Source organism: Tenrec ecaudatus, chromosome 3 (genome assembly GCF_050624435.1).
Source record: "Tenrec ecaudatus isolate mTenEca1 chromosome 3, mTenEca1.hap1, whole genome shotgun sequence".
NCBI classification, from domain to species: domain Eukaryota; kingdom Metazoa; phylum Chordata; class Mammalia; order Afrosoricida; family Tenrecidae; genus Tenrec; species Tenrec ecaudatus.
The window spans coordinates 110,390,130-110,409,679 of NC_134532.1; the positions used below are offsets into that span (position 1 = coordinate 110,390,130).

At 46.7% G+C, this 19,550-nt stretch overlaps 1 protein-coding gene across 3 annotated transcripts in view; it reads left to right on the plus strand.

The window, feature by feature from the left end:
* The first annotated feature begins 1,712 nt into the window (after window positions 1-1,712).
* ELOVL6 (ELOVL fatty acid elongase 6) overlaps window positions 1,713-19,550 on the plus strand; it is a 144,611-nt gene continuing 126,773 nt past the window's right edge. Inside the window, exons 1-2 of one of the 3 annotated variants that reach the window (XM_075543925.1) lie at window positions 1,713-1,825; window positions 2,563-2,683. In XM_075543925.1, the coding sequence (XP_075400040.1) occupies window positions 2,595-2,683 (89 nt within the window). In that variant the 5' untranslated portion in view covers window positions 1,713-1,825; window positions 2,563-2,594. Of the gene's footprint in view, window positions 1,826-2,233; window positions 2,386-2,478; window positions 2,684-19,550 lie in introns of those variants that run through there. The other 2 variants (XM_075543923.1, XM_075543924.1) reach the window with 2 other exon arrangements.

Below are 19,550 nucleotides of genomic sequence, written 5' to 3' on the forward strand. Positions count from 1 at the left end.
CTAACAATTTGTTCTGCCAAATTGCTTTTTCTGTTACCCATAGTACTTTCTTTGACCATAGTACTTATTGTATTTAGTACTATCAAGCATTTATCTTTTTGTCTTGAATTGTTTTGTGGTCAAGGGACAGATTATTTCCTTTTTCTGGAAGCTCCTAAGAACAAGAGGACCCTTGAGATTGGTGACTCAAAGCCACCCAGGACTCTGTGGGACAAAAGTGAGACTGCTCTGGTGACGTAGTGGTTATGGGATCTGCAAGGTCAGCACTCTGTAACAATTAGCAGCTCTTTCGGGAGAAAGACTTTCTTCTCCCATAAACAGTTACACTTTGGGAAACTCACAGGCCCAATTTCATCCTGTCCCTTTAGAGACTCACTGAGAGTAGCATTGACTCTGCACGGAGATTTCTGTTGTTCGGTTTGTTTGTTTTTTTAAGTGACTCTGGTCCTGTAAAAATCAGATGTTTGCTTTTAACACAATCCCAAATCCATCCTCGGAAAACAAACAGGCAATAACAGGTATTATTTTTAAAAAAGAAACATAGTAACTAAATAAGCATTTCTAGTTTGAAACTGATATAAAGACCAGTAAGAAGCCATTTTAGTCAAAAGTAGGCCTCACTCTTCCAGCATGCGCTCAACTTTGGGCTTGGTTTCTTGTTCTTGATTCCTTTGTCACTTCTCTTCCTTTCTTTCATTTATTGAATCATTCAATTCACTGAACAAATATGGATTGATTGCTCAGAGACTCAGGCTGTGCTAACGCTCTCTGGGACCACACCCCACTTTCCAGGCCAATACTGCTGAAGGACCTTATCTTTCAATTTCCTCAGACTTGTAGTACAGTCTTCTCTAGAATGGATGACAGGCCTCCTATACAGAGAAATGAGTAAAGTCCACACATGGGATTGTCAATTTATCAATTAACCAGTTCAGCGCTTTGGTTTATAGATTATAGAATTTTGCACATAGTATAGAATATTATGATTTGTTATCGTCTTTTCCCCTCTTATAACTCTCTTTTTCTTTATTTTGCTCTCTGATGTATATTTTCTTCTAGAGCACTGGTTCTCAACCTTCCTAATCCCGCGACCCTTTCATACAGTTCCTCATGTGGTGGTGACCCCCCAACCACAAAATTATTTTCGTTGTTCCTTCACCACTGTCATTTAGCTACTGTTATGAATCAGGTGACCCATGTGAAAGCCGCTGTTCTAGCTCCCTCTCTTCACTGGGTTTGATGCACTAAGACTTTCCATGAAAATACCCCCTCTTGGGTATCCAAGAGGTGCGGAGATAAGAAAATTTGTTTCACAGTCCTGGTCAACACTCCGTTTTCGACGCATTCATTCTTTTTATTTTTAAATTTACAAATAAACCCGCAGATTAAATTCTGAGGCACCTCCATGTCTCACAATTCATCTTTCTTTGGGCAGAAACGGGTGGAAGGACAGAATAGGGTCTGCGTTTCCCTTCTGGGAGAAACCGGGCGTTGCTATAGGGCCAAGGGCTCAGTAGGGGTCGACATTACATCTAATCTTCTCTTCCGACATTTTTCTAGTTTACCACCAGGTACCACAAATAAAGCGAAATGACTCATGCATACAAAGAAAGTTTGTACCCAGGACCAGTTGGTCCAGTTCTACTATCTGCTAACTTCCCTGCCCCCGTTGTCTCCGTTCATTAACTCTCCCCCTCCCCGGACAGAAACCTTCCCAAACCCCTCTCCCGCTTCCGGCCACTCTCAGGTCTTGGCTCCCACCCTGCTCATCCTTCAGCTTCCCGGCCCCGGGAGATCAGGAGCCCTGCCCGCCGCCCAGCCGCGGGTAGGCAGGCGGGAGTCTGGGCCCGAGCGCGGGCTGAGGGTGGGGGTGGGGGCCGAGCCCAGTGGGGTGGGGTGCACGTTCCCTTCGAGTGTGATCTCTCTCTGCCCAGAGCGCTCTTGCGAGAGAACTGGCAGCCTGCACAGTTTCTCAATCGCCGACTAGCCTAGCTGGCCGGTCTGCGCGCCTCTGGGCTGCGCCCCGCGTGCTGAAACTCCATTCAAAGGCTGGGCGAGGCGGCCCACGAAGGTGGCACCGGGACAGACCTGGGTGACCCAGAGGCACCGTCCTCCTTCTCAGTGGCCCTCCTTTCCCCCACTCTCCCCACCTCTGCCAGTCAACAAAACTGGCCCCGGGGCAAGCGAGGTCTGACTGGCTCCCTCCCGCCTCACAAAGGGTTACTTTTTCCGGTCGCACGAGGGGGAGGAGATTTCCCTGTAGACTACTAAAGGGGGCGATGGACAAACGTGCGGGCACTAAGACCGCAAGGCATCCCTTTCCTCCGCCGGTGGATGCGGACGCCGACGGCAGCGGAGCCCCAGACCGCGGCGGAGCGAGCCGAGGCACGGGCAATGCTCCACCCTGGCTAGAACTGGGAAAGGCTGGGCGAGCGAGGAGCGAGCGAGCGGCCGCCTCTGACCGCGCGGCGAGGGGAAGACGCAGGGGGGTGGGTGGGGGGAGCGAGGCGCCCGGCGAGCCCTCGAAACCCAGCGCTTTACAGATTATTTTATTTTGTATAGAGAACACGTAGCGACCCCGAAGACCAGCCCCAATGAACATGTCAGTGTTGACTTTACAAGAATATGAATTTGAAAAGCAGTTCAACGAGAATGAAGCCATCCAATGGATGCAAGAAAACTGGTAGGTGATGCTTGCCGCGTGATGATGCTGCTCCCGGGAGCCCTGAGCGTCTCGCCGGGGTCCTTCCCGGTCTGTAGTCCCGGCTGTCTGGGCGTGAACGGGGCGTTGAGTCGCGAGCTGGGCTGGACGAGCCCTAAGTTCCCGGGGCCCTGGGCTGCGGGAAGCATGGTAGTGTGTGGGTGCCCCCTCGGTGAACCGCGGCCATCCGTGCGCCTTTAATACAGATTATATAACATAGACCCTATGTGTGTGCACAGAGTAGCTGTGCCTGCGCGCCGGGGCGGGCGGGAGAAATGTCACAGTCCGGATCGCCTACCTGGGTGACCTCGTGTTGCTCTAGATCGGGCTTTTCTCGCGGGGCCTCCCGGCAGCCGCGAGCCAAAGGCGGTGGAGGGAGGACCGGTCGCGGGCTCCCTTAACCCTCTCCCGCCCGCCGCGCCCTCGGCCTCTTCCCCATCCCTCGTGCCCTTCCTTTCTCCTTGCAGCTCTCCGACTTCCCTGCGCTCCTGGGTCCGCCACCCCCAGCCCCGTGCCTCCATTCTCTGACCCGACCCCTTTCCGGTTTTAGGAAGAGGCCGCGGTGGGGGTGGGGACGAGGGGGCAGGGAGAGGAGGGGACAATGAAAACTGTAATAAAAATGAATGAAACTGAGCGAGCGGAGCCACGCCATTAGCCATTATAAGTTTCTCTTTCACGGTTAACGCCTTTGGACATACTAGCGTCTATGGGAAGGTGCCGATTGGAATCGAAAGAACAGATTAAAAGACAAGCCAACCCAAAGCCCCTCTTGGCTCTTGAGAGCCCTCTTCGCCGGGGAAAAAAAAGTTCTCATCGGAGATAGCATCTTTCTTGTTTACTGCCTTCCCTCCACCAGTGCTTTGAAAAATCCTTGTGTGGGAGGCGAGCCCGTGTCACCTTGTAATACTGAGCAGGAGGGTGTGCTCTCATCTCGCTCCTTCCTTGTAGACAGCACCCTCACCCCCCCCACCCCCCGCCGGTTCAATAAAAGGGAAAGCCTACGCACCCACCGACCGAGCAGCGGCCGGCAGTCCCGGGGGCGCGGGACTCCATAGGGGGGTCCGGCCGGGCTGGGCCCAGGGGGCTCCGGGCGCCGGAGGATTACGTGCGCCGCGAGCGCGAGTGCGCGCGCCCTGGCGCCTGCAGAACCCGCCTTGCCTCCCCCTTCTCATCAATGGGAAGCCGGAGCCGCGGGCGCTGGGGGCGAGTGGGTGCAGGGGTAGTGGTGGGGGGCTGCCGCGGGCCGGAGCCCCGAGGCTCCACTTCCTTCCCTCCCGCCCTTACAGGGGGAAAACCTCAGGCTCCGCCGCCGCTCCCGCCTCCTGGGCTGGCGCGTGCTCACCATCGGCCTCCGGCGGGCCCACCCCCGGCCTCGCTGCCACTGGCCGCCGCCCCGGAGCGGAGCCCGCCCCGTGCGCCTCGCTCGCCGCCCGGGGCCGGGCCTGCTGAGCGGCGGGTGCGGCGAGCACCGCGTGTTCGCGCTCGCCGCGGCGTGGGTGGGGGCGCGGGGCGCCGCGTCCGGCCCCGGCCATTGACTGTGGAGGTGTACCCGAGCCCCTAGAGAGGACCCCGGGGTACCGCGGACTCCCTTCCCGGTGGGGGCCGCCGCGGTCCGTCCTGGGTCGGAAGGTGGTTGGGCTCAGGGCGGCTCGATCTAGGAGATGGAACCTGGAGGACCGCAGGCGCCCTGGGGAACCTCCGTGGGTCTTCCTCCCGCCGCACTTCCTGCTGCCGCGGCGGACTGGGTGGCGCGGAAGGCGGGGAGGCGTCTGGGGCCCGAGCCGGCGGGACGGGCCAGCCGCGGTCTGGGTCTTCCCTGCTGGTGCATGCCACGTCCTCGCGCAGGGCGCTTTCTTCCCTTCCCAGTCCCATGCGCCGCCCAGAACCTCCGAGGTGCGCTGCCTCTCCTGACTCGGCTCTGTTTCCAACTTGCTGCATCCGGGTGAAACCCGCCTTTCTCCTGCCAGGCGAACTGAACCCCCATCCACTGCTGCCCGTCCCTCGCACCGCTGAGGTCGATAGTGCCTCGTCTTTATTTACCTGTTGCCTTTCTGTGTCCATCCTGTGCCTTTATGGAACCATTTCCCGCCTTGCCATCACTCATTCAACAAGTAGGCCCTTAGCCCGAGGGCCTAACTCTTGGGACTGAAATGGACAAACATGTGCATCCCAATGTATGTATCCTGCTTGCTGCGCTCCCAGCTCGCTGTTTTCCTCTTGGCTAGGCATCGATGTCTTTCTCCTGTCAGTTTATTTTTCTAGCCAGAAAACTTGCACACATGCCAGGATCTCCTACCAGACCATTAGTGCTTAAGGGACAAGGCCTTAGACACGTTAGACTTTTGGCTCCTCACAACTCAGCTCCTGGCTGAGTGCCTTGTACATGACAGGTGCTTACGTGCTTGCCCGCTGAGGCAGACTGGTGACTGACCCCCCACTTTACCTCCGGTGCTCTCCCACGTGTTTGAACACCCTTTTCATTGTCACTGGCTAGGACGTTCCCCTTCCCCACTTGTGTTGCTTTCGTTGACATTATTATTTGGTGTGGATCTTTCAGCCAAAGAACCCTGCTGGCCCAAACCCCTTCCTTATAACTCTTGTTCAATCTAATTGCCTTGCTTTCTTCTTATTCCCCAGTATGTTGGGGCCCCAATTTTCCAAACTCCCCCAAACAAACCAACCAAAAAACTCCAACACAGTAGGTCAGTCTCCAGCCAGATGTATAAGAAAACGGACATTTTCTTTTATCTTTGTTAACAGGGAGCTCCCTAATCTAGACTTAAACCTTAACTATCGGGAGGGAACCTTTAGGAAATCAGAAAGTCTTATCCGTTCTGTAGACACATTAACTTAAAAAAGCATTGACATTGTGTCTAGAGGGAAAAACATGTATATATGTATATATTTATGTGAAAGGTCTATCCTGTCTTTTGACATTATTTGAAATTTTGTGGTTGCCCTTAAAAGTCTTCCCCATAGCCTCAAACCAAACTTGTTATTTTTAGAGAATTTAACTCATCTCTTAAAAAGGAGCTGTATTGACTCGTATTTGGAAGAACTGTGCAGGAGGCAGGTCAGGAGTAATATTTTGTCAGTGTACTGTCAGGGGCAACTCATCCTTAAGAGCACCTGAAATTAAGTGTGTTCTGTGAAGCACACTGTAATCCATGTTTATTACCTTGGCAATTAATGTTTAATGGAATGGTGCTCCCTTTTTTAGGGTGGGACCGACTGAGGCAAGTTTACCAAACCCTTTGCTAGTCTAATGAATGATTACATTCATAGGGGCTTAGACATGAAGTAAATAAATACTAAGTACCTTTTTACTTTTATAGCAATTTCTTTCCAATAAAGAAATGCAGTAGAAATATAGAGAAGTCATAAATATATCCTCTTGGAGAATTAACAGCTTTCATTTGAAACTACATGTCAAAGTAAAAATGTCCCTGGTAATATTATCTGGTAAATGGATAGTTTATTTCCTGAGGTAGAGGAAAATGTCTGCTTTTGGCTCCCAAGAGCAAGTTTGAGTTCCAGTTTTACCCTGAAAAGCTCTGGTTATTTTACAACATTGAGAACGGAGACAGTTGTTCTTTTGTGGCATGCCTGGCTTTTACCTGTTACTCTCACTAATAGTTGGCTCAATGTACAAGTGGTGCCAGCAAGGGAGGAAAATCTTTTAGTGATTGTAAGGCGACATGGAATTCATTGAGTGAGAAGGGAAGCTGGGCTCTCAGCAGCTTGCCAGGTTTGTGTTAACAGCGGAGGGTGCTAGTTGCTCCAGTTGTAATTGTCTGGCCAATGATGATTATCTTCTGATGTCGGCTGACACGGTGCTCACCAATAGGAGAGCAGGAGGCCTGTGCTGACGGCTGTAACATTATGTATGCAAGGTGATGTCATCAAAGGGCTTGCCTAGAACCTCCTGCAGCCCTCCCTCCCCCTCTGGCATCTTCCACACACAGCCTTTCAAGTGCTCTGCTTTTTTCTTTTTGCTGGCTTCTGCCCCCACCTTCCTTTCTGTGGTGATGGCGACAAGGCCTTTATTGTGTTAGGAATTTGCCTTTTGTATTCTATTATTTTGTAAGATAGCATAGGAATTTCAGAACTAAATACTGTCTTCTGGAGGAAGCCTTTCTGTTCACAACTCTAATTTTCACCAAGTAAACAAAGTTGAAGAATCATTAGCTAAGAAGACTTGTACATCTGTATTTTCTTTTTATATGTGAGGCTCAGCAAGCAATATGAACCTTAGAAAGGAATTGCTTTCAATCTTAGAAACCGTAAAAAACCAATAGGAACGTGTCTTAGTATTTTGCTTAAAATTCTTAATGTTTGTTCATTCTTTTAAATGTGGGTAAAGTGTCAGGGTGCTGTTTTTCCTGTAGGGACACTTATTGTGAATTGATCCCTGACATTCTGGTGACCCGTTGCATGCATTTGTTAGAAAGATGGCGTGCATATAGCATAACCTAGCGATGGAGCAGAAGATGTCACAGCGTTCCATTCAGTGACATTCCAACAACTACAGATTTGGTCGCCTGCCTAGGAAAATACTATGTCCTCATTGGACATTATGCTGCTTTTCACTAATTTAGGAGACTTGCTGCTCAGATTAACCTTAGGATCAAAAAGTCTTAAGTCTTAAGTCCTGTGCTCCTAAGCGTGAGGATCATAATAAGTCCTTATTAAATCGACTTTGGAAAGCACTAGATTGTAGATATAATATGCCCAGGGCTAAGACTGAAAAGACCAAGAACATGTATAGAGAAAAAAGTATGCCATCGATGCTATCTAGCTTCTGGCTTTGCCTGGTAAGCATTGGAAGGCTAATCAGATGGTTACTTGTTCAAACCCCCACCCCACCCCACCCCAGCTATTCCTCAGGAGACAGGTGAGACTGTCTGCTCCCATAAAGATTTACAGCCTCAGAAACCTTTTATAGGGTTGATAGGTATTGGGATTAATGGCAGTGGGTTTGGTTTGGGCTTCGGTTATGTTTACAATTCTAGAATATAATGAAATAGGTGGGAACTTTGATTCAAAACTCCATGTATCTTTAAAACATGATGATTAGTCATATAACTCAAAAACCAAACTCCCTGTCATGGGGTCAGTGCCGACTCACTACCCTACATGTGGGTTTCTGAGACTAATTATTTACAGGAGCCCAGGTCTTTCTGAAGAGCTGGTGGTTTCACACTGCTGGCCATGCCGATCGCAGCCCAAAGCTCACCCACTACGCCAGCAGGGCTCCTTGGTGGAAACTTAGACATCCTTAAAACCAAAGGAAAACAAAACAAAACACAAACCCATAGTTACTGAGTCAATTTTGAACACAGTGGAACTGCCACATAGGGTTCCCAAGCCTCTACTCTTCCAGAGAGCAGACTGCAGACTTCCACACCTTTCTCCCAAAAGAGGCTGGTGAGTTCGAACTGCCAACCTTTTGGTTGTAGCTGAATGAGTAACCACCAAAGTGTCTTAGAAATTAAGAAGGTACAAATTAACCATTGAATCGATCTTTTAGTCAACAAAGTAACCTGAACGTGACATTCCTGAGGCAGTTCAGGAATTCAACTTTGCCTTGGTCCTCTGGATCTTTCAGCTGAGTATTTTCTGTGATCCAATTTTTTCATGTATGGACACAGGTGTTCACAGGTGTTCATTCCTGGAAACCAAACATTAGTACAGAAACTGCCTTGGCCCTTTACTGCTATATAATTTGTACTGCATGCTGGTCAGCAGTTCAAAACAAACTGCCACTCTGTGGGAGAAAGATGAGACTTTCTACTCCTGTAAAGAGTTACAGTCCCAGAAACTCAAACAGTCAATTCTACCCAGTCCTGCAGGGTCCCTCTGAGTTGGCATTGACCCGATGACAATGAATGTGATTTGTTTTTGAGAGGAATTTACAGAAGGAACCCTGGAGGCGAAATGGTTAGATACCTTTTGGTTGCTAACCCCAAAGATGCAGTGACTTAATTCCATCAAGATCACAGCCTAGGAAACCCCAGCCTCTACTTCTACTCTCTCACTATCGGAGTGAGAAATCTGCATGGCACAAGAACAAGGAGTCCCTGGGGAGCACCAGCAGTTTGGTGCTTCATTCCTAAGCAAAAGGTTGGCTGTTGGAACCCACTCAGATGACTTTGGAAGAAAGGCCTGGGGATGTACTTCTGCCAGGTCCCAGCTTTGCAAACCCTGTGCAGGGAAGTTCTGCTCTGCACACATGAGATCACCATTAATTCCAGTCTACGCCAAGGAAGCTGGTTGGCTTGCTTCTTACCAGTTCCTAGCTTTAAACTAGCCTGCTGCAGGATGCTTGCTGTACATCTCTTTGCCAGGAGAACACAGATACTTATTTACCTAGAGCCGTTACCTGCACCATCGATCTTAATTCTTTTGCTGACCCTAGGAATCTGAATGGAAATGTAACATGGTCTTATTGAAACTTTAAGGCTCAACTCTTTGTTCCTTTATCTGTGTTCAGATTTTTTTTTAATGGGTGTATATTGGCCATTGAGTTGATTCCAACTCATAGCAACCCTGTAGGGCAGGATAGAATTGCCTCTGTGGGTTTCTGGGACTAACTCTTTACAGGAATAGAAAGCCTCGTCCTTCCGCAGAGCGGTGGTTTTGAACTGCTAACTTTGTGGGTAGCAGCCCAATGCATAACTCACTGTGCCACCAGGGCTTCTTTGCATATTGATGGGCAGGTGCCAATGTATAATGTACAATGTAAAAAGATTTTGAAATTTGAAACAAATTTAAAATTTTTTATAAGAGAACCACCCTGAAGCACCAAACTAAATCCTTTAGCGAAGCATGGATTCCCTCGCATGGCAACCCTGTCAGAGTAGAACTGTCCCAGAGGGTTTCCAAGACTGTCAGTCTTTACGGAAGCAGCATGCCCCATCTTTCTCCAGCAGAGCGGCTCATTTCAAGTACTGACCTTAACCCCAGGCAGGTATTCTAACCACTGGGCTTCCAGCCCTCCTTCCTAAGGTACAAACCCATTGTCATTGTGTCCATTCCAACCCATCTCAACCCTGTATAAGGCAGAGTAAATCTCTACGTGACATAACCTCATTTTTCTCATATAGAGCAATTGGTGAATTTGAACCGCTGGCCTTACTGTAGCAGTCTAGTGCTTCACTCACAGCATCACCTGGGTTCATTTTCTAAAGCATACAACCCCAAACCAAACCCTCTGCCGTCAAGTCCCTTCCAACCCATAGCGACCCTGTAGGACAGAGTAGAGCTGTCCCTTTGGATTTCTGAGTCACTAAATCTTAACGAGAGCAGAAAACCTCATCTCTTTCTCATGGGAGTAAGCGGCTGCTAGGTTTGAATAGTTGACCCAATGCTCATTCCCTGGTACCTTCTGTCCTGTTCGCAAGAGTAATGCTAAAGACTGATAGGCCAACCCCAGCTGATACCACTGTTATCAAGGGAAGTGAGTTCTAGCCAGTTCTTTGGGGGGTCACTCATGGTGACCGAAGTAGAACTATGCTCTAAGCTCCATGAGGCTTTCAATAATGGATTCTTAGGAAACACGACTGGGTCTTTCTTCCAAGGTGACTCTGGGTTGCCGCAACGCACCAACCTTTTAGCTGACATTGTGGTCTATAAAGCGGGGTTGGGGGGGGGTTGTAAAAGGAGGGCCCTGCACAAGGTGGCTTGACACAGTTGTGATACCAATGGGCTCAAACATGTCAACCATTGTGAGGACGGCACAGGACCCGGCAGGGTTTTGCTCTGTGCCTCATAAGGTCGCTGAGTTGGAAGCCACTCGGCAGCATCTAACAACCAAACGATGCCTTCATTATTTACACTGCTCGGGAACTCCGAAGGGAGGTCAGTGGAATTAAAATCTTTGAAGATGAGAGTGTATGATTCTGTTTTAGGAAGCTCAATGGGGCCGGGGGGGGTGGGGCGTGAGGAGGACTGAAGAAAAGGTTTGGTCCTCTTCAGGAGCATCTGTTGGTCTTACGGGAGCATTAGCAATGAAGAGCTGGGTTGGCAGTGTTCATCCTAACAATAAGAAGATTTGAGACTGCTTGCAGTATAAAGTTATTTGTTTAATAAAAGGCATCCTAAACATCAAGATCTACAATCTTCTCTCATTCTCTGACTTTCAGATTTTCTTAATTCTGAAGTGCTGGGAGTAGCAGTTGATACTTGCCATGTTTACTTGCTGAGAGCATTCTGAAATTCTGAAAGAATGTTAGCGGTTAACTCCTCACCTCCACCCCATCCACATATACAGCAACAAACTCAGGCACAGCATGGGCACGATACAAGTAGTGGGGACTTTCATACCGGAAGTAGAAGAAGACTGGTGAACTGAATGGGACTGGTCGCCAGGCCCTGGGAATCCCTGTATTTGAATATGAAGTGTAAACAATCAGTAAAACAACGTACTTGAAAAGGTGGCAGGACTAGAAACATGTAAAGTGTCTTGTGGTTTCAGTCAATGATATCCTAAGTGGCCTTGTCTTCTGATAATTTTTCACTAAGTGGATTCTAAGCACGTACAGGGAGGTTTCCAAGAGAGTCATGGTAACATTTCAATATTTTTTCATTCCATTTGTCCAAGAACTTTTTTTTAGCTCCCTCTATTTTGCAGAATAACTCCAAGAAGCACCTTTTAGTAATCGCAGGTATAATGAACAGTAATCCGTGTAGAAGAATCCTTTATTGCTGACGTTCGGCACCATCCGTCCGTTCTAACTCACAGCTCCCCATGTGCAGCCGAATTACGCACTGCCGGGTTGCCCATCCTCTCAGTTATTATGTCTGAGCCCGTGGTGCCAGGCAGCCACTGCGTCAGTCCATCCCACTGAGGCTCTTCCTATTTTCTGCTGCCCCTCCACGTTACCAAGTATGATCTCCTCCAGGGACGGCCTCTCCTGCCGTGCCCAATGCATGTGCGATGAAGTGCTGCCCTCCTCGCTGCGAAGGGGCATCCTGGCTAGGCTTCTTTAAAGACAGACTTGTTCTTTCCAAGACAGAAAAATTACTTTATTTGTGAAGAATTGTTATTTTCAAACACCACTTGGGATGAGGCCTGGTGGCGCAGCAGCTTAAGTATGATTGACTGGTGTCCCAAAGGTACATGGGTCAAACCCACCAGTGTCTGCAGGTGAAAGAGGTGGCAGTTTGTTTCCATAAAGATCTATTGCCTTGACGACCCTGCAGAGCAGTTCCTATCAATACTTTCGTAATTGCAGAAAGTCATGTCACTGTTAACAATGCTTCGGTCACAGACGACTTATAATTTTCATCTAAGGCAAACCATGACCCAACAGATCTGCAGAGTTTCTGGTGACGCTTTGGCCACTAGTGTCAGACTCAGTTCGGCTCACTATTCTGAGACTGTGTTGCTCTCATTCTTGAAAGCACCCACCCAGTACTGCTTTGTTTAAACCAGGCTGTCCTTAGGGACAAGGTCTTTGGAACAGCTAGTAAACAGCATCCCCTTGTTGACTGTTGCAAAAAAAAGTGTGGGTTGGGGATATCCCTGTTCTTGGAGATCAGCTCCTACCATATGAGGGAGAAATAAAGAAGTTTTTTGTTTTGCTTTGTTTTAAGCTTTGTTTTACAGGTTTAAAATTTTTTCCTAATGGCCTGAAGAAATATTTATTGTAGGAAAATGACACGAAAAACACTTAACAATTTGAAGAAGCAACAAAGAAAGCCACTTTGAATTTGCTATGGTGAATTTATCTGTACTTGGTCCTATACTATTTAGCTGTTTCCCTACACTTCGATTATATTATGGATGTTAGCCTTTTGTTGAGGAGGTGGTGAAGGTGCAAATAATTTCCTCTCTACCTTCTATTGACTCAAATATATCAGCTTTCCAAGTTAGGGAGCAGTTCCAGCCACTCATTTAGTATATGAAATAGAAATGTGTCTTTATCACCATCGAAACTACTGAAAACAATGTTGGGATTGATCTGTTTGCGTTTGTCGATTTTTTATAGTTTCAGCCATAGCCATAAACTCCGTGGCATCAAGAGGGGAAGAGTGATGCTATGGAATCATAATTAAATTCTTGAGGTAGCCCCCAGTGACCATGCAATTAGTCCCCAGACAGATAGTGGCCCCACTTTGTAGGTAGCGCCTCAGAGGTGTGAATAGCTAAGCTAAGCTCAACTTCTTGTTGAAAGGGGTGGTGCTCACCCAAAGGCACCGTCATCCTGCTTCTGAGAGGGCACAACCTTGAGAACCTTATGAAGCAGGTTTATTCTAGACCAGCGGTTCTCAACCTGGGGCTCGTGACCCCTTTAGGGGGATCGAACCACCCATTCATAGGGGTTGCCTAAGACCATAATTCCGATGGTTTTAGGAACCAAGACACCGCTCCTTTATCCATTTCCTGGTGGGTCCGTCTGTATGCAGATACACCCACACACAGGGTCACCACAACATGAGGAACTGTATTAAAGGGTCACGGCATTAGGAAGGTTGAGAACCACAGCTCTAGATGCATGGGATCATGAGTTGACATAGGTTCGGTGACAACTAATAACAATGGGTTATTAACAAGACAAACATGATGAACTTGGCTAGAAAAAGAACACATGGCATCAAATCTAGCTTAAAATAGCCTAGGACCTACTTTGAAATTTGGTTAATATAAATACACTTTATTTCACTGTGGAAGCCAGCTCCCCTGCATATTCAGAAACATTTTCCGAAGCTTGCTTTAGCTTCATTGATACCTAACATGGGTAACACACTTTGTTTCCTAAAAAATAACTCAGATAATCTATAGTAATTTAGTCAGCATAAATGTGATAGCCCATATGTGAACACTCAAGATGAAATTGCCCTGCTTCGATCAGGAAATCATAGCGGCTCAACATTTTGGTGTTATGAGCTTGTGCAAGTGTGTGCTCTGAGTCACTCTTTGAACATGTTCAAAGCAGAGTGTGTGTGTGTGTGTGTGTGTGTTGAAAGGCATGATGGTTTCTTTTTCAGTGAAGTTGAAATAAGAGCCTTTCACCCATCAGTTTTCTTGTGTACTTGTGAAACTATGGTGGAAATAGTCTTTTTTTTTGGGGGGGGGGTTTAAGGGATTAGTCTTTTGAGTACAGCGCATTTCTTAGGTCTTTCATTCACGAGATGGGAGAAGTCCGTTAGGATTCCTCCCACCTGCTTATTCCTTCTCCTGACTCCTCATCCGAGCCGGGGCTTGTATTGCAGTGGACAAGTGCAGTCCATTTTGCCACGGGAGAAGAGATAAAGCATGCTTTACTCTTACCTTTTTTGGAACTGGCCACCAAGCTAATATTATTGACAGAAGTGAACTGGTCCATGGGGTCCCTGACAAGTCCCTTTTCTGAATTGGGATTTTAGATAGTGGGAATGTGTCACTTTAAGTGCAATGTTGACTAATTGTGGGAAATGAAGCAGTTTTCAGCTTGAGACAAAATTGGAGAAGCATCCTTTTGTCCGACAGTTGTGCTCTTTTCCTTTTGTTGTCCAGTAGGCATTCTCGGGAAGCGGTGGAAATGGGATCCCGCAGAGGAGTGCTGTTGACAATAACACGGAGGGAAGATTTAAGAGGTCCAACAGCTCTTAATTGGAGCTTCATCAGAAAAAGTACATACGTAAATGACTTACAGAGTTCTGTAGAACAAAGCGGAGTTACCATCAGTCTTTCCCCCTAACGTTCCTTTCAAAGAATTTCAAAACACTGTGCACTACTACACGTATTTGTAATCTTTCATCATCAGTGGAAATATATTTTTCAAATATTCTAAGATGAGGATTGTTTAATGACAGTAATATCGTAAGGTTGATTTATCTACCATGTTGAAGACACACAATGAATCTGAAATAAATCACTTACTTTTTATCTATGGTTTTTCCCAACTGGGAGTTTTCCAAAAGCATTCTGCCTATATGTCCATGAACTAGCTGCAAAACCTATTCTGGTACAGAAGCCAAGTTCACTCTTGACAGAACATGTATCAAGCAGAGAAGGGAAAATTCTATAGACTTAGGTTAGCTTAATTTATCACTAAAGACAATTTTTCTTAAACCAGTACTTCTGAACCACGTTTCTGAGAGGTTTAATCAAACTCTGAGAGATTTTCTCGAGCAGGGCAATCAAAGCACCATAATCAGGTCTTAGTTGCGTCTGATTAGAAGCATAACCCTGCTTTCAAAAAAAGAGTACACACTGCACGGCGAGGATCTGAAAGTTGATTTATTGAAAGCTATCCATGTGTAAATGCTCTTTGGGAATTCTTAACCTATGTAGAGTGTGTGTTTAAAGATCTTCAAAATAAAGTGAGTATGATGGTGGACTCAGTGTACACACAGGTGAATCTAGACTCCAGATTCTAGGGGTCAGTCAGAAAGGCAAAAACAACAACAACAACAACAACACATCCCCATTTAGCCTGCCTCACATGATTGCTCATTTCCACATCGCTTGAGTCTAGAAGGAGACAGATGGATAGGCTAGCCAACTGTTGTAAAAACAAGTTTTCTTGACCGCAGAGAAGGTTCTATCTAGGTGGGAAGTGGAAGAGTGGCTAGTCTCCTACTCAGAACAAAAACACACAAAAACCAAACTGCCATCAGGTCAGTTTCGACTCTAGCAACCCCAGAGGGCAGGGTAGAATGGGCCGTTGGTTTCTAAGCCAAGCATTTAGAGGAGTTCCTTCTTTCTCTCTCTGGGCAGGTAGCAGCCCAGCACATCACCCACGGCACTCGCTCGCTACTGGGGACCCTTCCCTACCCAGCACAGCAATTCTTCATTCTAGACTTGCTTCTCCATTCGGAACCTGAAGGCCTTCCCTGAGAAGCTCCTGTTAGCCATTCACTCAGGACAGGTCCGATTGTTGCAGGTTCTTCTAGATATTGATTGGGGTTAGGTCCCTCTGTTACTCTATTTAATTCCTATTCTGACTCCAGCTGTGTTTTATCCCCCTTCTATGTGATCATTTGAATGCATTTGAAAATAGGCCATTATGTTCCCTGAACCTTCTTATCAGCTACTTCCTAAACAGAACTTGCCCTCCATTTGCATGGCTTTTTGGTGGTTGGGTGGTGGCTGGTGGGGAGAGGAGTAAATCTCTTTGGATTTGAATAAATAAATTCTACCTGCTGTAAAACTACCAAGACTTTACTAAGGCTACAATTTGGCACAGATATAATACATTAAAACGAGCATGTCCATACTAGAGCCAAAACCACGGATGACTGATTCAATAGTATCCTTTTAAGATGGCAGCCCCCACTCAGTGTTTTGGAACGTTCTGGAAATGCTAAGGACACTGTTTTCAGAGATGTTGGCCTGCATTGTGATTGGCTTTAATATCATTTTTGCATTCATAAGGCAACACCACTGCCTTTCGGATCACCCCTTGGAGTTTTGTTTTCTCTTAAAATCCAGATGCATAGGTTTCATCTCAGATGTTCAGATGTAGCAGGTTTATGGAGGGGCCTAGGAGCCCTTCATGTAAAAGCCCTCTGTTGCTGAGCAGTTCCAGCCTACCAGCGGTCACGCCAAGGGAGCAAGCCGGGCCGCTCTGCTTCTGCAACATACATAGCCTTGGAGCCCCTGGGGGGCAGTTCGTCCTCCTCCGCTTTACAGGATTGGGGTCGTTGGGCCTTGGAGTTCACTTATGGCAGTAGGTTTTGGGGTTTATAGAAAGCCCCAAATCAAAGGAAAGAAGCATGCCTACCCATTGCTATTGAGACAGTTCTGACTCATAGCTTCTCTACAGAACAAGGGAACACTGCCCCTTTGAGTTTTCAAGGCTGTGAAGCTTTTAAAAAAATGTATTATTAATTGGGAGTTAATACAGGTATCATTCCATAGTTCAATCACATCAAGCAGAATTGTACAATTGTGACCACAGTCCATTTCCAAACATTCTTTTTCTTCCTGAACTCCTTGACATCGTCTCCCTTTCACACGCCACCTCCCCTCTGTACCCACCCCCCTTCCCTTTTCCAAACTAGTATACCCACTGTGAATCTTTACAGGAGCAGAAGACGACATCTTTTTCCCTGGTGGGTTTGAACTGCTGATTTTGTGGCTAGCGGCCACTAAAAACCCATCATACCCCCAGAACATATGGAGGAGGTCCAGACAAGTATTACTGTGAAAAGTCTAGAGGACTGGAAGATTTGCCTTTAGCAAGAATACTGCACTGAATGACCCTAACGAACTCCGTCTCCTTTCTTTGAATCTGCCTTCTCAAATGACCTCTGATTTTGCAAACCAAACCTCTCTTCCTTTTTCGGGACATGTTTTAACCCTTCTTGTGATCTGTCTTGAAACAAAGTCACAACTCTGCCCAGCACCTAAGCCATCTATCCTCACTTAACTCCTTTGTGATTTGGCTGCCCATTCCATTCCATGCATTTCCATTGACCTGCCCCCACCAGCACCACCTCTGCTTTATCATTCCTTCCTCTTCTTTTGACTTAAGTCTTTCTACCTCTCTTTCTACTGTTGCCGTTGGCTGCCGTCAGGGGCTTCTCTACATTGATAAGATAATTCCAACTTCTTGAGAATCATTTCAAAGGTCCTTCAAAATAACCTGGCTCCAAATTACCTTCCTTTAGGGTTGCAATGGGGCGTGCTGGTGTTTTCATTGTTACGCTATGCATTGGGTAGTGATCCTCACGGCCAGCAGTTTGAAACCACTTCCTCCCCGGGAGAAAGACTGGGCTTTCCACTCTCGGGACCAGTTAGAGCCTTGGAAGCTCACAGTGAAATCACTATGAGTCAGCGTTGACTTCATGACAGTGAGGTAGGGTTTTGACAATTGCAGTGAGTTGGGACAGACTGGATGGCCATGCGTTTGGTTTTGAATTTAGAATCACTCTTTGAAATTTTGCCCTTCCCATACCTATAGATTTAAAATGCAAGCCCCAGAGACTTTCCCTTCATCCTTAAACCCATTGTAGCTTTCTTATTTCCTGATAGATTTCCCAGAAACAGATTCACATAGTCTTTCCCTAGGTTTGAAATCAGTGTCCTGTTCGTCAGAGAAGTTGTCATAAAGTTGAACTCCATGCCTGTTGAAGTTGTTGTAGCCTACTGTCCGTTCCCAGAAAGAAAACAACCCAGACCGATGGCAAGTTCAAAAGAAAAAGTTTTACTTCCTGCGCAGGGACCGCCAGCCCTCTTGAAAGGAGTCTGAGCGGCCCCCAGTGTAATGTTCCAGAGGTTTATAGACTTTTGCAATGTGCCGGCGTGCAAGCAAGCAGAGTATAGAAGCAGGAGACTGCGGTGAGCCATTCTGAGTTGAACAATAACTGCTCCAGTCGTTCTCTCAAGCCTTCTGAACAAACATTTCCTTTGGGACATTCCGTTGCGGTACGTCTGCGCAGCCTGCCTCCCCAATATCAGCTAGTTCATTTACCGTTCATCATGGCTTCTGTCAGCTCAAAATGGCTCCACTCTTGTCAAGGCTGTTTAGTCTTTTCCTAGAGCTACTACAAAGTGGATGCATATACTCATATGCATGGGTATGCAAGGCTGCTGCTCACTTTTAAATGCATCTGATTTTATCCGGCTTTTACCTTTCACTTAAGGGACTCAAGGAGCCCTGGTGGTGGAGTGGGTACTCATTTGGCTGCTAACCAGAAGGTCGGCAGTTTGAAACCACCAGCCACTACTACTCGGGAGAAAGATGGGGCTTTCTACTCCTGGAAAGAGTTTCAGTCTTGAAAACTCACAGGGGCGGTTCTGCCCTGTTCTATAGGGTCACTCTGAGTTGGTCTTGACTTGATGTCAGTGCGTTTTGGTTTGGTTAATGGACTTAAAGAGTCCCAGTTGTGTAACTGTTAAGTGCTTCGTTGCTCCCTAAGAGAAACATGGGAGTCAGTGTCAGTGTCAATGATAGCCGTGGAAACCCTGTGGGACAGTCTTGCTCTGCCCTGTAGGGTGGCTGTGCGTTAGTCTTCGTGGCAGACGTGAGGTCAGTAAATCAAGAGATACTGTCCATTACCTTACTGAAACAATATAAAAATTATTTTTCATTTAACTTGATGTTTATGAGGAAAAGGTACATTGATTTAGGTTGGCTCGTTCTTTTTAAAGGACCCCTGGTGGTGCTATCTATCAGGAAAGTCCTGGACTACTAACCGCCAGGTTGGCTGGCGGTTCAAATCCACCAGCTGCTCCATGGGAGAAAGAGAGGCTAGCTGCTCCTGTAATGACTTACTATCTCAGAAACCCTAAATGGGGCTCCTTCTGAGTCAGAATTTACTTACTGACAGTTTCTCTCTCTTTTTCTTCTTCAATTCTTAGTGAATCCATGTTAAATATTGGGGATCATTGTTTCTTTTCTAGGTGCTCAGTTTACCCCAATCAGTTGCTTGCTTATTTATTTGTTTGTTTGTAATAAAATAGAGGAGGGAGAGAGGGATTGTATGCAAGGAAAACAAGTGCATGAGCAAAATGTCATAAAAATACTAACCATACTTGTGAAAAGATGGAGAGATGATTGTTGTTGTTTCTCCTGTCTTTCCGGTTTCGTATTTTCTGGGTTTGGGTAGATGATGTGATTATGCACGTGAGCTTACTTTTTCCATGATGCCTTAACTTTACTGTACTACTGTAGGATCGCTATGAGTTGGAACCGACTCAGTGGCAATGAGTGAGACTCTGTAATAAAAGATCAGTGTTATGTTTTGGAAAAGTACTTGTGCGATACCTGGTGTCAGGTAACAAACTTATAAAAAAGTATTTTTAGTAAACATTAAAGTAAACATGGCTATGAAATATAAAGGGAGTTTGTAAGGAAATAGAAGAGCACCTTCTTACTCCAGATGAATAGCTGCCTTAGATTACAGTGGAGATCAG